The following is a 20,422-nucleotide window of genomic DNA, read 5'->3' as shown; positions in this document are numbered from 1 at the left end:
TCAGTTCTTAGCGCAGTGGGCCAATAAGAAGAGCGTGAAGGCGGGGCAAGCGTTGAAGGCTTTGTTTACTGCGGCAAGTTGACATGACAACAGTTTTAAACTGTTCCTGAGCGCTGCGTTCCAAGTACAAAGATGCATTCTGCCCGAATGTGTCCTAAATACTTTATGAATCAGTAATATCTTTTTAAAAATCTGAAAATATTAGCTTTCACTTGTAATACTGAAAAATATTTATTATAATCACTGAAAATTACACAATTTTTAAATAACTCTCGCGACCCCTTGAAATTATTCTGCGACCCCCGCAGGGGTCGCGACCCCCAGTTTGGGAACCACTGAGCTAGTGTACTGTCAACGTGATCGAGTAGATCGTCGTTTGATTTGAACCCCCTGCTCAACACGATCAGCTCTCTCGTCGCTCGATTATAACGCAAAGTCGCTCCGTTCGCTCGCTCGTTTCTCTCATTGCAACTTTTGCAGGCACTCACTCCACAGACATGATCACAAGCTGAAGCCAAGACCTGCAATTTGGCTCTGTTTTGGAGCCAAAACACCTCCGAGACCCGTGGAGTTAAGTTGCAGACGTCCGTTTCTCATCACGCACCCCGGGCCGATCATCAAATGTAAATTCTGGATGTGATTTTTCATTCTTTTATCCCTTTTCTCTCCCCGATGAACTGGGTTAGTAATGCAGGAGATAGCAGCGATTCTGTCCGCGGCTCAAGATGGCAGATTTTTATTGAGTTGTGAACAGTGCTGTCGCTTCATTTTTTGCCATGAATAACAGAAACCCTTGCACCGATGGCCCCTGTATACGAAGGTAAGATCCACAGCATTTACCAGGGTGAAATTGATGTCAGACCTGCACGTAATTAAGCAACATTATTCACTCTCTGCGCAGAGAGACCGTCGGCTCCTGAGGTTCATTACCTATCTGTTACTTGTGTCAGAGAGGATGCATTTGTTTATATTAATGTATGTATCAAAGCATAGCGTCTGACATATAGTTGTTGAGTTCGTTCTGCTTTATTATTTGTGAATGTATGACTAAAATGTATAAACCATACGTATAATTGTCAAATGCTGTTCTTCACTTAACGTTTATCATTTAATGGTATCATTACAAGGTTTTAAAATAGACTATCGTGCATCCCCTGTGTATAGTAGCCTAGGTTATATGGATTTATTTGCTAGCGTACGAAACAGAAAGGGAAAAGTGGATGTGAGTCAAACACTGTGCATACAGATGTACTTCTTGCTTTCAATTTTCTTATTTAACTGTTAGGGGACTTGACATGCTGCACAATAGCGTTCATGTTGTAATGGTTTAGCATAATTTATACTAACTAATACACTGCAGTGTTGTGGTGACTAATCTTTGTGCAGGAATGCTTCATAAAGCGAATACAGTGCAGTTTTTTTGTACCCTCTTAGCATTTATTTGTTCTCCATGAGTGGTGAAATCGATTCATCATCAGCCTAAAATACTGTTTTTGTTCTTCAGAGAGTGTCTCGAGGTCATTCACAGGGCTAGTTCACCCTCAAATGAATCCTGTCATCATTTGCTCTCCTTTTCTTTGGAAATTTTAGACAGAATGTTAGTGACCGACAGCCTCAACGGTTATTCACTTTCATAAAAGATTAATTGAAAGCGAATAGAGGTATCTTTTCCAGTCATACAGGTTTGGAATAATATGAGGGTGAGCAAATTATGCTTGGATTGACATTTTTGGATGAACTATTTATTCCCTTAGGGCTGTCTCGAAAGCTGTGCGCTTCCTACCTAGACAACATCATTAGTGCATATGCAGCCTTTCATTCAGTGCTATAAAAATGCTGTCTGTGTAAGTAGCTCACTAGGTTTTATGGCACAGCCTGTGTTGTGGTTGAGTTTGGTTTCAGATTGAGAACAAATCCTCTTTCGGTTGGTGTTAGTTCATAATTAGGACAAAGACGAAGCCCGGTGCCCTGAAAATGTCAGAGGTGCCATGCCTCCCTCAGACAACTGCAGGATTATGCTTGAATTTTGAAAAGTATTTTTTGATCGATTGATTACCCATGCTCCCTCTGCTGGTGTTATCAATCCCACCACATCAAATGTTAATCAATGTCTTTGGGATTATTCTCAAACAAATAAGCAGGGAATTAATGAACTAACAAACAAAGGGAAGTGGGAAATATGCTAACTTTTACCCAAATAGTTCTATGACTTAGTTGCTCGAAATTAATACTGAAATTAAGTGTTTAAGTGTTTTGGGGAAGATTTGTTAGTGTTGTTTAGATGACAATTATGTGTTTACATGTGAAAATGAAACTACTTGTACCTGATACTTACCTAAAGAGTGGTAGGTCCCAAAAAGGCAGGATTTTGACCAATATAAGCAGCGGCCAAACCCCAAGACAGTTGCTTGTTACCCAAGTCAGCGAGAGCATTACAGTGGTACCTCCGAACCCATTTTTCACCACCAGAGCGAGCTGAGACCCGCTCTGTCACAGATGATTTTACTATGCAAGTGATAGATAGATTGATAGATTAAGTTTGTAAGATTACAACATTTGAAAACCCCTAAAGTCCATGTAAAATCAAAATGTTTATTTTGCTAGTTTGCTAGTAATTATTCTGTAGGTGAACAATTAAATGTTTGTTTTTGGTAATCTTCAATCACAGTCTGAGCATTTGCTTCAGTGTTTGGAGTGGTGGTCCTTCTCTGTTGATCTCTGAGTCAGTTTGATGGCTTTAGCTACAATATTCTTAACCACGCCCCTCTTATCATCAGTTTGCTAGAAAGAAAGCCCCGCCCCCTACTGAATATTCCATTTCAGTTGGAAGTACATCAATGTGTTGAAATAGAAGTCTTAGCAACTTCCAGTTCATGAGGACTTTAAGGTTACAACCTCATGGGATATCAGAAGACCCTTGCAGCTAGGTTTAGCCTTATCGTTACTCCTAAAGTTTGCTCTACGTATTGTACAAACAGCTTTTCCTATGGGGACGTTTACTAAGATCCTAAACAAAATGGAGTGAGCTCAATTTAGAACCAGTCTGCAACACTTGAACGTCATTGTTTAGTCAAATGGTGGTACTTATAAGGTGCAAAAAGAGATCTGTCATTTGGAAGTAGTCGCTGAAGTAGAAGTGACATTGTTCTGCTGGCTTCTCTTTTTCTGCTCTTGCTTATTATAGATGCATGCGCTCAGGATGGAAATGTGGGGCAGCATCACACATTTCCTTTACTGTCCATATGTCTTGTGTAATATTATGAATGTAATTATGTGGTTGTTACACTTCTGATGGCTGGTTATGGATAATTTCTGCTACTGTTTACCACTCTTTGTTTCACTCATATATGCTGTTTTCAGGTGGTTTTAAAATTGGGATTTTATATGTCATTACCTTATAAACGGGTAAAAAGGTTGGTTATCCAAAAAAGAGCATTTCTTGTTTATTTAACCACCCTCAGGCCATGTCAGTGACGTTATTTCTAATAATCAAAGATTTTTAGCTGAAAAGGTGGCCTATTGCTCATGATGATACATTGAGGTTATTATGAAGCAAACTGATTGAAAATGAGTATTATTTGAAATAGTGGACTCAAACTTAATTCCTGGAGGGCCGCAGATCTGTATAGTTTAGCTCCAACCACCTCCAACTCACACCTGCTTAATAGTCTCTAGTAGTCTTGAACACCTTGATTAGTTGGATCAGCTGTGTTTGATTAGGGTTGGAGCAGAACTGTGCAGAGCTGCAGCCCTCCAGGAATCCAGTTTAAGACCTATGATTTAAAACATTCATTAATATTCTTTTAGCTTAGTTTATCAGGGGTCGCCACAGCGGAATGAACCACCAACTTTTCCAACATATGTTTCACGCAGCGGGAGACTCAACAAATGGTGATAATAAACGTTTACAAAGTGTAAAATGTAAATCGAAATGTATTACTTTGGAAAATCACGATCGCAATATATATTTCCATGCCTAATATCCGATGATTAATCAAAATTAACACAATAGCAGAGTTGACGGTAACAGAGTTGAAGATAACAGTTAACGACAGCAGAGCTGACGGTAACAGAGTTGATGGTAACAGAGTTGACGGTAACAGAGTTGACGATAGCAGAGTTGACGAGAACAGAGTTGAAGGTAGCAGAGTTGACGAGAACAGAGTTGAAGGTAGCAGAGTTGACGGTGGCAGAGTTGACGGTGGCAGAGTTGACGGTAGCAGAGTTGACGGTAACAGAGTTGACGATAACAGAGTTGGCGATAGCAGAGTTGACGGTAACAGAGTTGGCGATAGCAAGGTTATTGATAACAGAGTTGACGGTAACAGAGTTGGCGATAGCAAGGTTATTGATAACAGAGTTGACGGTAACGGAGTTGGCGATAGCAGAGTTATTAATAACGGAGTTGACGGTAACGGAGTTGATGGTAGCAGAGTTGACGGTAGCAGAGTTGACGGTAGCAGAGTTGACGATAGCAGAGTTGATGATAGCAGAGTTGACGGTAACAGAGTTGACGGTAACGGAGTTGAAGATAACAGAGATGGCGATAGCAAAGTTGACCTTAACAGAGTTGGCGATAGCAGAGTTATTGATAACAGAGTTGACGGTAACTGAGTTGGCGATAGCAGAGATGACGGTAACAGAGTTGAAGGTAACAGAGTTGAAGGTAACAGAGTTGAAGGTAACAGAGTTGACGGTAGCAGAGTTGATGGTAGCAGAGTTGACGGTAGCAGAGTTGACGGTAGCGGAGTTAACGATAACGGAGTTGACGGTAACAGAGTTGACAAATTAAGTGATTAAATTTTATTTATTAATTGTTAAAATATTGGTCTCTGTGGTGTAGCAAGTCCAGAGACTGTTGTCCAAGATGTTATATAAAATTCACACAAATATTTTCTCAATTAAAATGAGTAGCAGCTTGGACCCAGAAACAGTATTCCATACGACACCACTTAACAGGTGAATAGCGCATGTCTTTGGACTGTGGGGGAAACGGGAGCACCCAGAGGAAACCCACGCAAACAAGAGGAGAACATACCCCACACAGAAATGCTAACTGACCCAGCCGGGACTCGAACCAGTGACCTTATTGCTGTGAGGCAACAGTGCTAACCACTGAGCCACCATGCTGCCCCCTATTTAAAACATTATGTCCTTTATTCCACAGACCTGAACATGTCTACAAAAGCTTTTTTTATGGCTCTTTGTTTTATTAAACACCAAACACAGTTTGAGCTAAGAACCTTTTTTAATGTTCTACCAAAGGAAAAAAATCACATGGTATGACCCAGGAGTAAGTAAATCAACAGCAAGTTTACATTTTTGTGTGAACTATCCTTTCAGTAATTGGTTAATTTATTGCTTTTGTGGTTTGGTGCATTTGAAAATGCATTAAAAACTAGATTAAATGCGCGGTCATGCTTGTTTATGGTTTATTTACAGACTCCTCTGCTCATCTCATGGCTGTCAGATGCATGTATTGTGTCGTTAAAAGCACGTGTGAGCTGCCTTGAGCTCTTTTGAAAATCAGGAGTAAAAGACCTTTCAGTTTGTGAATAAATATCTGTTACTGCTCCAGTTTAGGGTACAGACTGTCCGTTGAGACATTTGTAATGCCAGTCCATAGTGAGAGCTCTTTGTTGTTGCCTTTTCCCCTGCACTGATGTGTCTTTGTGGAGCGCTGTGGTGCAGGCCCAAACGCTCTGGCTCAATCCCATACGGAAGAGTAATCTGGGGCCAGAGGAGTCTTGGCTCCTGGCCCCGTAACCCACACTGACATGTTGATAAATGCCTGATGTGAGGACCAGGACGACCTGTCTCTGAGGCTGTAGGAAGCAAATGTTTAGCCTTGAAATGTGGAGATGAAAAGACACCTTGAGACTGGCCTGTCTGGGTTTTTCAAGCGAATTGGTGGGATTTGTTTTTATTATTCTTCTTTTTTACTTTCTTAAGAGGTAATGTGAGGTGATTGTTAAGCAAAATGTTTGGAGTTGAAACTCTCTTTTTAAAGTGAATATTCTGGCATTATGCATTTACAAATCTGTCTGCTGATAAATTTGTAGCCTGTACCATGAAGCCGGATTAGCTGGCTAGCATGTAAAGTTTCAGTTTAGTTTGCACCAATTCTGGGTTTTTGTTATCATGGTGGTAGTTCGGTTCAGCTCAGCTCCTCCATAAAACCATGGCAACAAAGAGTGATTCAAGTTGAGCTGCCTTCATGTGACCTCAAACCCAAGATTGGTGCAAACTAAACTGAAATTTAACTAGCTATCCAGCTAATCCAGCTTCATAGTACAGACCCCTGGCTTTTAATTGCTCTAGTGTCTGTGTATTTGTATGTGCATTTGGTGAACAACACTTAAGAATGGTGAAGCGGTGATCTTCAGAGTCAATCACCTGTTGAGCACATGAACACTATGGCCAATCAGCAGTGTTTAAGCATATGGTCTGAAGGGGTGTGAACCTAAACTGGTCTCATGGTTTGGTTATGAGTATCATGTCCTTGGTATCATGTCATGTCCGCCTAAATTTGGCGACCTGGGGGTATTACAGATTGTACCAAAAAACTGAGGACCAGGGGCAGGGTGAAATTACCAGAGTTTTCTGGTAGAAATAACAAAACGGGAGGGTGGTGGAAGATGAGTCTGAAATACGGGAGACTCCCACAAAAAAACAGGAGTGTTGGCAGGTATGGTTCTTACATTTCTATGGTTGGTCATTGTGTTCACACGCTACGTTTGGCTCTAAAACTGTCAGTGCTGTTCCACGATGAGTAACGTGGACATTGAAAAATGTGCTGTAACAGTCTGTATGCGCATAATAAAGCTGATTCGTAATAGATGCTAAAGAGAAAACTCGCTCTACAGACACACTGGTGTCAGAATCCCAACCCAGGCTCATTCTGAAAACGTAGCCCTATGGCCGCTTCTGGAGACCGCAAAATACGTCCCAGGAGGTACGTATTTTTGCATTTTTTTTTTACGAATCCAGGAGAGGCGGCTGTGTGTGCTTTTTCATATCTCAAATTTCTCTCACGAGTGCCGTTCACGCCCATTGTTCTCGCGTAAACCCACCAGAGGCCGCTGTCGACTGACTATCTGTCTGGCTGACTGGATTACTGACTGGCCGACTGACCAATCGACTGACCCACCCTCCTCCTTCCCTAAACCCAACCAATTTTATCGATTGACCCACCCCCCCACTTACTTCCCTAAACCCAACCAATGATTTACAAAACCCGTCCAGAAAAAGAAAAGCCCTCGTCTGATTTTTACCACGTTTCCGGCTTTTACCACATTCTCACCCTGTTATTCACTTGTTCATTTTATTTTTTTGGATTCTGTTTTTGTCATAGATGTGGTCAACTCCTCTCTGCATCTCAAGTCCGCCAACATACGCGATGAGCTAACTGGACAAACTTGTTGCTGGTTGCTGGTTGCTGGTACCCCTGGCCACATAATTCGTGGTCTCCACATTTCTAGTGAAGTCAGGAGAGATATCTGCTAAAAAAAAAGAATCATCAACACTGACATATATAACATTTTCAATTGATATATAATATGCATTTCGATTGTAGAGATTTGGTCAAATGATTTTTTTATTGATTGATTGATATAAATTGCTCACCATAAATGGTCCAGCTCTTAATAGCACCATCAGATCTAAACCATGTGATTGGGTTTTCCATTTCTTTGACCTGTACATGATCTCCACCAACAGTTTTTTGCTTTTCAGAGCTTTGGAAACCTTGTTTCCCTTGAGTTTTGCGTTCCCGTCACCATCTCATAAATTTCCTAAAGCAACTGCTCTAACATGTTTTGTCTTTGTTATTTTGGTGAGCTTGATTGATTGTCCCTAACTGATCTTAACCCATGCGCAAGGTCCAAGGTCATCGTCAGCTGAGAATTGCAGGAAAATCCATAAGTTTGGAGGTCATTACTCTGAACTGAGTTTACATTGTTGCCCCCCTCAATCCAAAGGAAGTGCTTTTTTGCGAGCACGCAGAAACATTGTCACAGCGGTCTCCGTTTGGCCTGGTTCTCATAGACATCCACGTTTTCAAAACCACAATGGCTGTCCAGGTCATCGGTCACTCTCAGAAATAGCTGTTTTTAGTCCATTAGTCCTCACTGGGTTTTTTTTGCCTCACCGTGGGTCAGCGAATGAACCGTCGTGTTACTGAATGTGATTATGCTGTCCACATCTTGTGCTCCCTTTGAAGCCTGAGGGACATTTGAGCTTTTAGAACCTCGGTGGGGAAATGGCTCACAGGTGTGCTTTGGTGCCCAGGGGAGAAGAATTGTGGGATATGGGGGTTGGTTAGTTAATGGGTTCTGTCCTACTGATGGAAAGCAAAAATGGGGGGAAAACGGGGCTTTGTGTTACAGACCAAGGTGAGCTCATTCATTTTTTTTTTTTTTTGTGGGTGTTTGAGATATTGACCAGTTTTTGCATTTAGAAACTGTTTGTTTCATGTTGTTCCAATTATTAAAGTTAAGTAAATTAGTTTTAGCGGATTGAATATAAAACGACTAAGTTGTCCCAGAAAATTGTTTCAGCTCATTCTAGATAAGTAGTTTAGACAAAATGTTTTTGAGTGTATTATCAATGCATTTTAATTGTCAAAAATTAAGGTAACACTTTATTTAGATGGTCCATTTGAGTATTAGTTGACTGTCTGCTTAATATCTGTTGATATGCTCCTTCAACAGACATTTAACTGACCATAAGAAACATTGCAAGTACATGTCAACCTACACTAACCCTAACCCCAACCTTAACCCCAACCTAACAGTCTACTTATAATCTAATGAGAATTAGTTGGCATGTAGATGCAATGTAACTTAAATTCAACAAATGGACCATCGATATAAATTGTGACCAAAATGGATATGCAATAAAGCTTTAACCCTTTAACTACACCACCAAAAAATGTTTGCAGTGCATTTCTTAACTCCTAATGTCGCTAGTTTACTCACTCAATGCATTTTTCAACACATCCCATTATTTCTAAAATATCAGCCTCTAAGGACTGAATAGGACTTAATACATATACTATGAAAAATCTGAAAATATAAAGTGTAAGACTAATTTATTTAAAACAATATTCATAATAAAACAGTTTTGAATACTAAATCATCTTTATTTTTTTTAACAGTAAAACCAAAATCAAGTGTAGTATTGCAACAGGATTATGCTTGTTTTTTTTTTTGTAAACCAACAATGCGGTTTGTGTAAGCCATTATTTAAACAGTCATTATTTAAATGACTTTAACAGTCATTATTTAAAACAGTAAAAACATGGTCAACCGTTTGGTAGAGTGGCAGTCAAAGGGGGGTAGTTCATCCAAAAATGAGAATGTCCACTATCTATTCAAGTGAAAACCTGTAACCATTGAATTCAATAGTAGGACAAACAAATACTATGGAGGTCAGAAGTTACATTGTTTGCATTTAACAGAAGAAAGAAAGATAGTTCACATTTTTGGGAGAACTATACCTTTAAAGCAGGGGTAACCAAACTTGTTCCTGGAGGGCCGGTGCCCTACAGATTTTAGCTCCAACTCTAATCAAACACACCTGAACAAGCTAATCAAGGTCTTACTAGGTATACTTGAAACATCCCGGCAGGTGTGTTAAGGCAAGTTGGAGCTAAACTCTGCAAGGACACCGGCCCTCCAGGACCGAGATTGGTGACCCCTGCTTTAAAGCTAGCTTTTTAACCCTTACTGAAGATTGGGAATTTGTTTATTTATTAATAAAAAATGACCATACATTTTAACTCTATTTCCTGATTTGATAAGTTGGTTTGGATAGAAGCTAAATAAAATAGATAAATAAAAATGTAATGATTTAGAGAAATATCAACTAAAATGTTAATCTATGTAACAACACACTGTAAATAATTCTTGCAGCCTTAATTTTTTTAGTTGAAAATTCTTTGTCATCTCAACTTAAATCAATCAAACTGATAAAAAAAAATTAAGTTAAATGTTGTATAACTTAATGTTGTATTAGTTGAAACCTGATGAACTAATTAAAATAAGTTAAAACAACATAAAAATATTTGTTGTCTTGACTTTTTGTCATTATATTTTTTTACAGTTCTGTCGTATGCCAAAAATTCTTTTTAGGTCTATTTTAAAATATTGTATTTATTGATAGCTGTGTAGTCACAAAATGTTAATTAGTTGTAATTTTATGACTTTATACTTTGCCATTTGGGCTGCATGACATTGTAAAAATGTAACATGGCAATATTTTTTTTTATTTTGCGATATATATTGCGATATGAATAGAATTTGACCATATGACTTAATATCTCAATCTGGAAAGATTTAGATAGATTGGGATGATTCTGCATTGGGAGTGCATCTCCATAAAATGTAATAAAAAATCTTTAACATTTTTGGGGTCATGATAAGTTTTCGTTATTATCTGTGCTATTTGCAGTGCGTTTCTGTATTTGCATGTGTTGTGAGTATTTTCATGCATGTGTTAAGTCAATAATTAATGAATTAATGTGTAATATTTGCATCTTCATTAAATCTAATTAACAATTCATAAACTTTTTGGGGTACCCCGACACATTTTTATCGTTGTCTGTGCTGTTTGCAGTGCATTTCTGTATTTGCATGTGTTGTGAGTAAGTTCATGCATTACAATCTATAAATACAATCAAGAAATAGATACAAATAGTGTTTTATCGTTTCCCAAGTCTAACACTATTCAAGTACAGTAACTGAATGATAGAAATAATAATAATTCAATAAAATCAATTATAGTTAAGGTCACAAATGGTACAGTTTCTTATACCTGAATGCTTTTAAAATCATTATACAGCCACAGGCAGCATAAACGGATGCAGATGATAAATTGTTATACAAGCTCAACATTGCATATCCTGCGATGTCACTATTGCGAATGATCACATACCGACGCTGAAATGATATATTGTGCAGGCCTATTTGCCACTATCCTTTAAACCACTAAGTTTTACAAATTTGTCAGCATTTTGATCATTGATAATGTCGTAAGCTTTTGTATACTTACTCAATCTTAATTTTTGCATAAATATCTCTGTTATGCTGAACGACAACAGTTTTTCTGAATTTATAGACTCTTGTTCTCAGTAATGCTAGTTTATGAACTCTGTTGCTTGGAATTGGAACTGGAATAAGAAAATAAAACTTTGATTTATTCTTATATCTGCACTCATTTGCTGGTTTATCAATAAAGGATGGAGACGCTCTCTGAGAAACTCAGTTAATGGTGAACGTTTATGAATGAAATCCAGAGCTGACTAATAAAACTAAAAAACTCTGTGTACATGGCTTAAATTATCTTCAAAGCTCAACAAGTATGAAACGTAAACACTGTGCATGTTTTGGCAAAACATGTTTCTCTCATTAAGTGATTTATGTGGGTGCCGTCATAGTGATTTTTGACCTCTAAGAAGTCTGACAGAATGAAAATGTTAAAATGTCACATTAAGTAAACCGTGTTAAATGTGATGGCTTTAAATAGTGAATTCATCTCTTTTATTATAAATAGAGTGAAAGCAAACTTTGAATCCTATTATTCTGGGAAGCTCCGAGAATGTGTGATAGACATACAAACACTCGCTTGTCTCTACAGTTGTTCATTTGTAAAAAGGGTTTACATTTCAGATGCTGTCATGTTTTATTGAATGCAAACATGTGCAAATATATGCTTGGTAGATTTGACGACAGCAGAGAAGTTAAAAGGAAAAGGAAAATAAAAGGAAATAAAAGTCAAATACAATATTTTACATTATATTATTAAAATAATTAATATTATTATACATACATAAAACCAATTCTAGAAACATTTTAGCTGATTGTGCAACATCTCTATCTCTATTGAAGGTGTCAGTGACTGTATGGTTAAAATAACACTATAGTATTTACTATAAATTACTTTAGTATATTTTCATGCCTGACAACTGAAAATAGATCTGGGAACAGATATCGCAGCCTCTTTTACTTTTTTTTACCTTGCAATTTTTTTATTTTTTGTTAACATTTATTTATTCATTCATTTTCTTTTCGGCTTAGTCCCTTTATTAATCTGGAGTCGCCACAGCGGCATGAACCACCAACTTATGCAGCACGTTTTTTTTATGCAGCGGATGCCCTTCTAGCCGCAACCCTTCTCTGGGAAACATCCACACACACACACACATTCACACTCATACACTATGGACAATTTAGCCTACCCAATTCACCTGTACCGCATGTCTTTGGACTGTGGGGGAAACCGGAGCACCCGGAGGAAACCCACTTAAATGCAGGGAGAACATGCAAACTCCACACAGAAACACTAAATGACCCAGCTGAGGCTCGAACCAGCAACCTTCTTGCTGTAAGGTGACAGCACAACCTACTGCGCCACTGCGTTGCCTGTTAACATTTATTATTATTTATTTATTTATTTATTTACATTCTGATTGCTACAAACCATTTAAGTTGAAAAGCTAATCTATATGAGTACTGTGAACTTACTTTGTTTAAGTTGAAGTAATGAGGTATTTAATTAACTCATTACCTTCAACACTGAGTTCAAAACTCTTTTCAAATGAGTAGAATTAACTTTCAGTAAATTTTGAGTTAACTACACTCATTTTTATTTGATAAAGTTGACTGTTGGGTTTTACAGTGAATGGCTAGTTATTAAAGTGTTAAAAATTACTTTAAAAAAAGTAAAGTGAAATATTCTTAAGACTAAAATATTATGTGTTTTTTGGAATTCTGTACTTGCATTATGATGATATGAAATTTCTTATTTATATAATGAGTGGCATAAAGTGGTCTTAAAATGACAGTAATATTGTTTATCGCAATATATTTTGGTGCATTATATCATACAACAAAAGTAGATATCATGACAGGCTTAATTATTAATAATATTTTATATTAATTTTAAAAATGTTGTATAAACATTTTTGTGATTTGGACTTTCTAAATAAAGCTGGACATGGATCCGCACTCTGTTATTTTTATAATTTTTTATATTAATTGTATTTCTCACAGTTCTTGTTTAAACTTAAGGTAACTTATTTAAATTAATTTCAGCTTGTGTTTGTAACCAATATTTACTAATGTATATCATTATTATTATTATTTTGATCATCACATAGCATTGACAACTGCTGTATCTTTCCCTTCAGACTGTGTTGTGCTTGTCTGTATGTCCCCATGGGCACCACAGCACATGACCTGCAGGCCGCATAATGGGATTTTATTACTTCATAATTAGCCTGTTTGCTGTGCTCATGTTGACTTATGTAATAATTAGTTATGTAACCCCCCAGTTTAACCGACTAATTTGCGGTTCTCTATTTGCTAAAGTTTGGGCACGACTGCCAAAGATTAGGCCGCTGTAAGGTTTGAGGGAGAGCGATGCCAGCGATGTTAGCCCGATAGCTCTCGCCACACGGGCTATGCTAGGTTAGGTGGGTTCAGCACTGATTCGCACCCATGCGGAAACACAGAAGGATCCAGCTGCAAGCGTCTCTGTTTGTTTGGCTGCGGCCGTCAGATATGATGCAGCACCAAGGGCATTTTCAGACAATGCTGAGTGTCATACCTTTCTACACCCACACTTATCCTGCAGCACAGATGCATTCTGGGATATGTGCCATGTTTACACGGAAAACAAAAGCTTTGCATTCAGTTGCCAGGCTGTGTCAACACACGGTCATTTAGTGAGGTAAATAAGCAGCTATGAAAATGAAAAGGGAAACAACATATCACAAGGAAATCGAGCACACAAGATTTTTTTTTTCACAATCAAACAAAAAATGCTCAGGGGTAGCTTAACTAATATTTTGATACTCTTTGGGTAAGGAATTCATCATAATTAACAGCAAAAATCAGTTCAAGGCACTCCAAAAATGTGGAAAAAATATTAAAAAGCCTTTATTGACATGGCTATTCCTTAAAACTGTCAATAAGCAGTTTTAAGCCATAGCCATGTCAATAAAGGCTTATAATATTTTTACCACATTTTAAAGAATAATTACTGATAACTATTATTCTATTCTATTATTATTCTGATAATTATTCTAATAACTGATTTACTTTATCTTTGCCATGATGACAGTAAACAATATTTTGCTTAAGTTTTTTCGAGACACTTCTGTACAGCTTTAAGTGACATTTAAATTATGTTAATTATGTTAACTAGGCAGAATAGGGTAAATAGGCAAGTTAGTGTATAACGATGGTTTGCTCTAGACTATCGAAAAAAGAATTTGCTTGAAGGGGCTAATAATTTTGACTTTAAAATGGTTCTTAAAAATTTAAAACTGCTTTTATTCTAGCTGAAATAAAACAATTAAGACTTTCTCCAGACGAAAAAATATTATCAGACTTATTGTGAAAATTTCCTTGCTCTGTTAAACATCATTTGGGAAATATTTAAAAAAGCCAAAAAGTTAAGGTAACTCAAACCATTTGAGGAAACTTATTGCAACAAACCATTTCAAAAACATCCTAATGAGTACTGTGAACTTAATCCATTTGAGTAAACAAAGCAATATGAGCACAGTAAAACCCAATAAAAGAAAAGAACTCAAACCAACTGAGTACTGTAAAACCCAATGAGTTAAGGCAACTCAAACCGTTTGAGGAAACCCTTTGCAACAAACCATTTGAGTAAAAAACTAATCTACACGAGTACTGTGAACTTACTCCATTTAGGTTGTACTAATGAGGTATTTAATTAACTCGTTACCTTTTTTCAAATGATTAGAATAAATCATAAGTACATTTTGAGTTAACTACACTCATTTCAATTGATAAAGTTGACTGTTAGGTTTTACAGTGTATGTATGTGTGTATACATATATATTTACATATAGTGGGGCGTCATGGTGGCTGTTCAAATTATTAACATTCACAATTCTGAGTGTTTATCTTGCAAAAAGGAAAATTTTTTGCCCTGGGTTTTGAGTTTATGTCTCACAATTCAGAGTTTTCTGAAGAAATTTGTTGCAAAATAGTTTGAATTATAAGGTACAAAATTGCAATTACGAGAAAAAGTCCAGATTGTTTCTGCTATGGTAAAAAAAACCCTAAAATTTCAATTTTTGCTCATAGGGTGTTCTCACGGTAGGTGTGGTTGCCTTAAACCATGCTGAAGTGCACTTGTGCCCCCTCTGTGCACTCACACTGAATTTTACCTTCCCAGCCAGAGCACGCTTACATCATCGATGATGTGACCGTTTAGTTTAACAGAAGAGAAGCGCTCTTGCTCAGCACAGTGGACATTGCTTTAGTTATATTGTTTTGTATTATTTTTAGTCGTTTGGGATGCAGTGACACACAATCAAATATTTTGCCGGACAGATCCACCAACTTTTGACGCTTATAAATTATCATAAAAGACCTCATGCAGCACATATTAGGAGTATGTATCTAAATTTAACATCTAAATAACTTTATTTTGATTTCACTGGAGCTTTCATTTTAGGTTTTGATCTCATTATTCTGACATTTTTCTCTAGGAATTTCAAGATTTGTGATTATTAAAATGTCACAATTTTTATTTAATACTTAGTGGAAATCATCCATAAACCAGTCCTGTTTTGACTCGTTCTTCCAGGTCTGGTGGATGTTCTTTTTTTTAAGGGTGGGGGTCCAACTGGCATGTTTCCTTTGATCAGATATGAGAGGATCAGTTCACGCTGGGGTCTCTCCCTGCTGCATTCTTCCAGCAACAAAGGGAAATGAAAGGGGGGCTTTTTTCACAGCCGCTGGATTTGCGGGGCTGTAATCACATGGCAATTACTCCTTCATGAAGGGCACCATTCATTTTGCCTTCACACCTATGGTTACCGGCACCGGGGTTCATATCTCCAGCCACTGACTGATGGAATTCAGCTTATGTGCAATGCTATCCTGCTTATGCCTATATCTCAGCGTCGCAGTTATGAATTTTTGTAAAATACACGACTGTCTGCAAGTGGTTGTATATTGGATTTTTACCATATTTAACCTGAGCTGATAAAATTGGATTCTGTAAAGAAAAAGTCAAGCTTGTGTCTTTATTGTGTATCTTGAAACAAAGTTGTGCAGTTGTACTTTTTTTCTGTCGCACATTAAGAAAATAACAATAATCGTTTTATATATTTGTATAGCAACTGGATGTATTTCTTCTTTTTGGAATAGTGCAATGCTGCTTATATCTCAGGGCTGAAAAGTTATTTGTGATGAATTTTGGTTCACTTTCTCATCCATAATTGCTTATGGTTGCGTTTTTGCCATGTTTGTTGTGTTTAGTACTTATACTATATATATATATATATATATATATATATATATATATATATATATATATATATATATATATATATATATATATATATATATATATATATATATATATATATATATATATATAGTATTTTATAGTAAATATACTATACTATATATACTATAAAATGTTCTTTTTTTGCAATAGTGCAATCCTGCTTGTATCTCAGGGCTGCAGTTTTTAATTTTAATCAGTTGCATGACTGCAAGTGGTTGTGTAGTGGAGTTTTACATACCTGTAAAAAAGTTTGATGTAAAAATAGGGCTGGGCCGATAAAACTATATAGAAATTTATTGACCGAACACCATTATCAATAACGAAAAAAAAAAGTCTGGTATGAAGTTTCTGTATGAAGCGCTATAGCTTTATTAAAATGAGTGCGCACTTTGGAAGGAATGTCAATAAGCTTAGGATTATTTCCAATCGAGGCGCACGGCTTGGTGCGGCACAAGTGATGTGCATTTTCAGGCTCACCTAGTTGAAAACATTTCAGCATGCTGTGTGCGCACCACGATTCATGCAAGTACAGACATCCCAGGTCTTACGGATGTTCCGGGAGTCTCCCGCATATGTATAGAAACTTCCGGATGCCCACTAACGAATCATCTCTTGAAAAATCACGTGTTTCCACCCCCCCAACCCCCACTTTTCAAATAATGAAAGCTCAGATTTGATTATCGTAATTGGTTTTATTAATAAAGTTTGTGGTTTACTGTGTTATTATTATAGACACCTTATAGATGTTGATCAGCCTTTAAGTTTGCTTTGATTGTTCAGCGTTTACACTTTATCTTTGCACACACTTTGTGACATTTTATTTATTAAGTTGGAGTCTCTTTAGCACTTATGTTTATTTTATTATAAGACTTAAGAGACGAGATATTTTTGTTAATTTTTTAGTTTTTTACTTTTAAAACTATTTGCCTTTGTATTGTTGGTTAACATAAATAAAATGGTTAAATTATTCAATAATTATTGATACCGAATTATATTAAATATTATATTGTCAAATTTTTTTCCTTTATCGCCCAGCCCTATGTAAAAATTACGGACGGAAGGCGTAACCGTAGGAAAACATAAGCGTTTTAAAAAGAAAACGTATTAGTGTAAACAGGGCCTTAGATGTTTCTTTTCTGCTGTTGGTTCACTTTCTCTGCCATACTTGCTTATGGTTGCACTTTTGTCATGTTTGTTGTGTTTAGTACTTCAACAATCTGAAGTATGACAAAATATACTGTAAAAAATTACCATAAATTCTAGATTTTTTTTATGTTCCTACTGTATTTTTATTGGTTAAATTCCAGCAAACTACCGTTTTTTATGGTAAATTATACGATTTGTTTTTACAGTATATCTCAGGACTTTTAGTAAAGATTGCAAGTGATCCTATCTTGAGTTTATAGACAACATATTTAACTTGAGCTGATAACATGTGGTTTTGGAGTCTCGTGTGCTGCTTTTTGTAATGTGGGTTACTGTGTATGAGCATACATGGATGAATCCGGGGGTTAAATTGGCATACAATGCATTCATTGGTCTTTCAGCATGCCCTCCCCCTCCCTGTTCTGCCCATGCTATGCCAGCTTGCTGAAAGCACATTGTCTATGCCCTATATAATCCTTTTGTTGTGGAGAAACCCCCATGACTTAGGCCATTTGGCATGGCGAGGCCCATTCCACTTTATTGGGGTTAATGTCGAGTCCAAATGTGATGTGACAGACAGATTAACTTTGCCCACAAATATCCCATAGTTAGCCACAACCCGAAAGATAGGCCGTGTTTCATGGGTTACATTCACTATTATTCATTTATAGACGATTGGCCACTCTCCTTTGTGAAACTCAAGGGATGCACACGTGACGACAGTGATTTGTATAGTGCCAAAGCGAGTGGAAGTCATTTATTATAAATGAGAAACGGTGATGTGACAGAGTTGAGCAGAGTTCAACATTATGCAAATGAGAAGGGACGTGATGCCGTGAGTGCCAATGGGAGCGCAGACAGAGGTGGTCTTTTACACTGGAGGTGTAGAAAACATTTTATTGAAATATTAATTTGTTATATAAACATAACAATGCTATATAACTTTTTATTGTATTTTTTAATGTTTTGTTTATTTAAAGGGACAGTTCACCCCCCCCCCCCCCCCCCCCCCCCCCCCCCCCAAAAAAAAAAAAGAACTCATCATTTACTCAGTAGTCAGTTTAGTTTATGAGTTTATTTTTTTCGGTTGAATACAACAAGATATTTTAAAGAAAGTTGGAAACCTGTAACCATTGACTACCATAGTATTTGTTTTTTCTACTGTGGAAGCTTTCTTCAAAATATAAAATATAAATATAAAATAATAAGTATGAAATTATTATTTTAAATATTTAAATAAACACAACATTATTATTATTATTATTATTATTATTATTATTATTATTATTATTATTATTATTATTATTATTATTATTATTATTATTATTATTATTATCATTATAAGTATACAATTATTATTATAAATATTTAAATAAACACAACCTTATTATTATTATTATTATTATTATTATTATACATATTTGTATAAAACGATTATTATAAATATTTAAATAAACACATACATTTTTATTATTATAAATATAAATATACTTATATTTTATTATAAGTATAACATTATTATTATTATAAATATTAGTATAAAGTTATTGTTATAAATATTTAAATAAACACACCATTATTATTATTATTATTATTATTATTATTATTATTATTATTATTATTATTATTATTATGATTATTATTATTATTATTATTATTATTATTACTACTATTATAAATATTAGTATAAAATTGTTGTTATAAATAATTAAATAAACCCAACCTTATTATTATTATTATAAATATTAGTATAAAATAATTATTATAAATATTGTTAATTTAAAATATTATTGTTAAAATTATTAAATGCAAAAAATGCACTTCTTTTTAGCATGCAAACTGTGGGATTTAATAAAATTAATGTATTAATCAAATAACCTTTTTAACGTCTTAATTTCAACGTTCTTTCCACTTGTAATAACATAAATAATGATGACAAGATCATTACTAGCTGGATTCGAATTAGCATTTCCCGCATGAGTATGTACCTCCACATCTTCCTTTAAGTGAATACGATGAGGAGCATAAAAGAGCAGTCCTGAGAGAGATATTGTCAATAAAGAAGTCTTTTCACTGCAGGGTTTTTCAAAACGGTCACTTCCCACCCTATCATTCTCATGTTTTATGCCTCATGTACTGAAAGCTGCAGGTAAAACTCTCTCTCTGTCTCCGCACACACACACACACACACACACACACACACACACACACACACACACACACACACACACACACACACACACACACACTCACACACACACACACAGTCATTGTGGGCTTTGGTTGGCCCAGCTCGACTGTGGGCTCTTCACAGATGGCTGCAGGTAGCGGGACACGCTTGGCTGATAACCAAAGGACTTCAAAGCCCCAGACAGCCAGAACAGAGCTAAGAGTCTGCCCCATTTTTTATTTTATTTTTTTTGATGTGCGCCTGGAGGAGAGAGAAAGGGACAGTGGCGCCCCGACAGACCAGACCGCTCTTAAGAGCCGGAGATGAGCGGCCCCATTGGCCCTTAATGAGCTCTGCTCCAAAAGCCTTCATGCCCGTGCACAGCTCCTCTTTGTCAGGGAAGCCTGATCAGTTACCGCTGGACTTGAGTTTAACCAAGCAGAGCTCTGATTGGCAGTGCTTTCAAACTAACCAATCTTGGCTTTCAAGAGTTACCTTTTTGTACTTTTCCTTTTTACTTTGTCTGACATACATTAAATGCTGCTTCAAATGTTTAAAGCATAGTTCGTTCAAAAATAGTACACTGTAAAAAAAATCACATTTCTAGTCATCACAATTTACATCAATCAAACTGACTACCCATATTGGTAACACTTTATAATAGCTACACACTATGAATCATTTATTAAGCATTAGTCAATCTGCTTAGTACTAACTCTACAGTAATAGATGTTAATAGATGCTGTGTTCTTGACCTATAAGCACATGTAT

At 36.3% G+C, this 20,422-nt stretch overlaps 1 protein-coding gene across 4 annotated transcripts in view; it reads left to right on the top strand.

Moving 5' to 3' along the window:
• Window positions 1–484: 484 nt before the first annotated feature.
• The window catches only part of hipk2 (homeodomain interacting protein kinase 2), a 196,912-nt gene continuing 176,974 nt past the window's right edge, over window positions 485–20,422 (top strand). For all 4 annotated transcript variants that reach the window (XM_056478300.1, XM_056478299.1, XM_056478298.1 and 1 more), the window contains exon 1: window positions 485–820. In XM_056478300.1, coding sequence (XP_056334275.1) covers window positions 802–820 — 19 coding nt within the window. In that variant the 5' untranslated portion in view covers window positions 485–801. The remainder of the gene's footprint in view (window positions 821–20,422) is intronic.

The sequence above is a fragment of the Danio aesculapii genome, chromosome 18 (assembly GCF_903798145.1).
Source record: "Danio aesculapii chromosome 18, fDanAes4.1, whole genome shotgun sequence".
Classification (NCBI taxonomy): domain Eukaryota; kingdom Metazoa; phylum Chordata; class Actinopteri; order Cypriniformes; family Danionidae; genus Danio; species Danio aesculapii.
The sequence above is the reverse complement of the archived record's forward strand: the minus strand, read 5'-3'. Positions and strand labels throughout refer to the sequence as shown.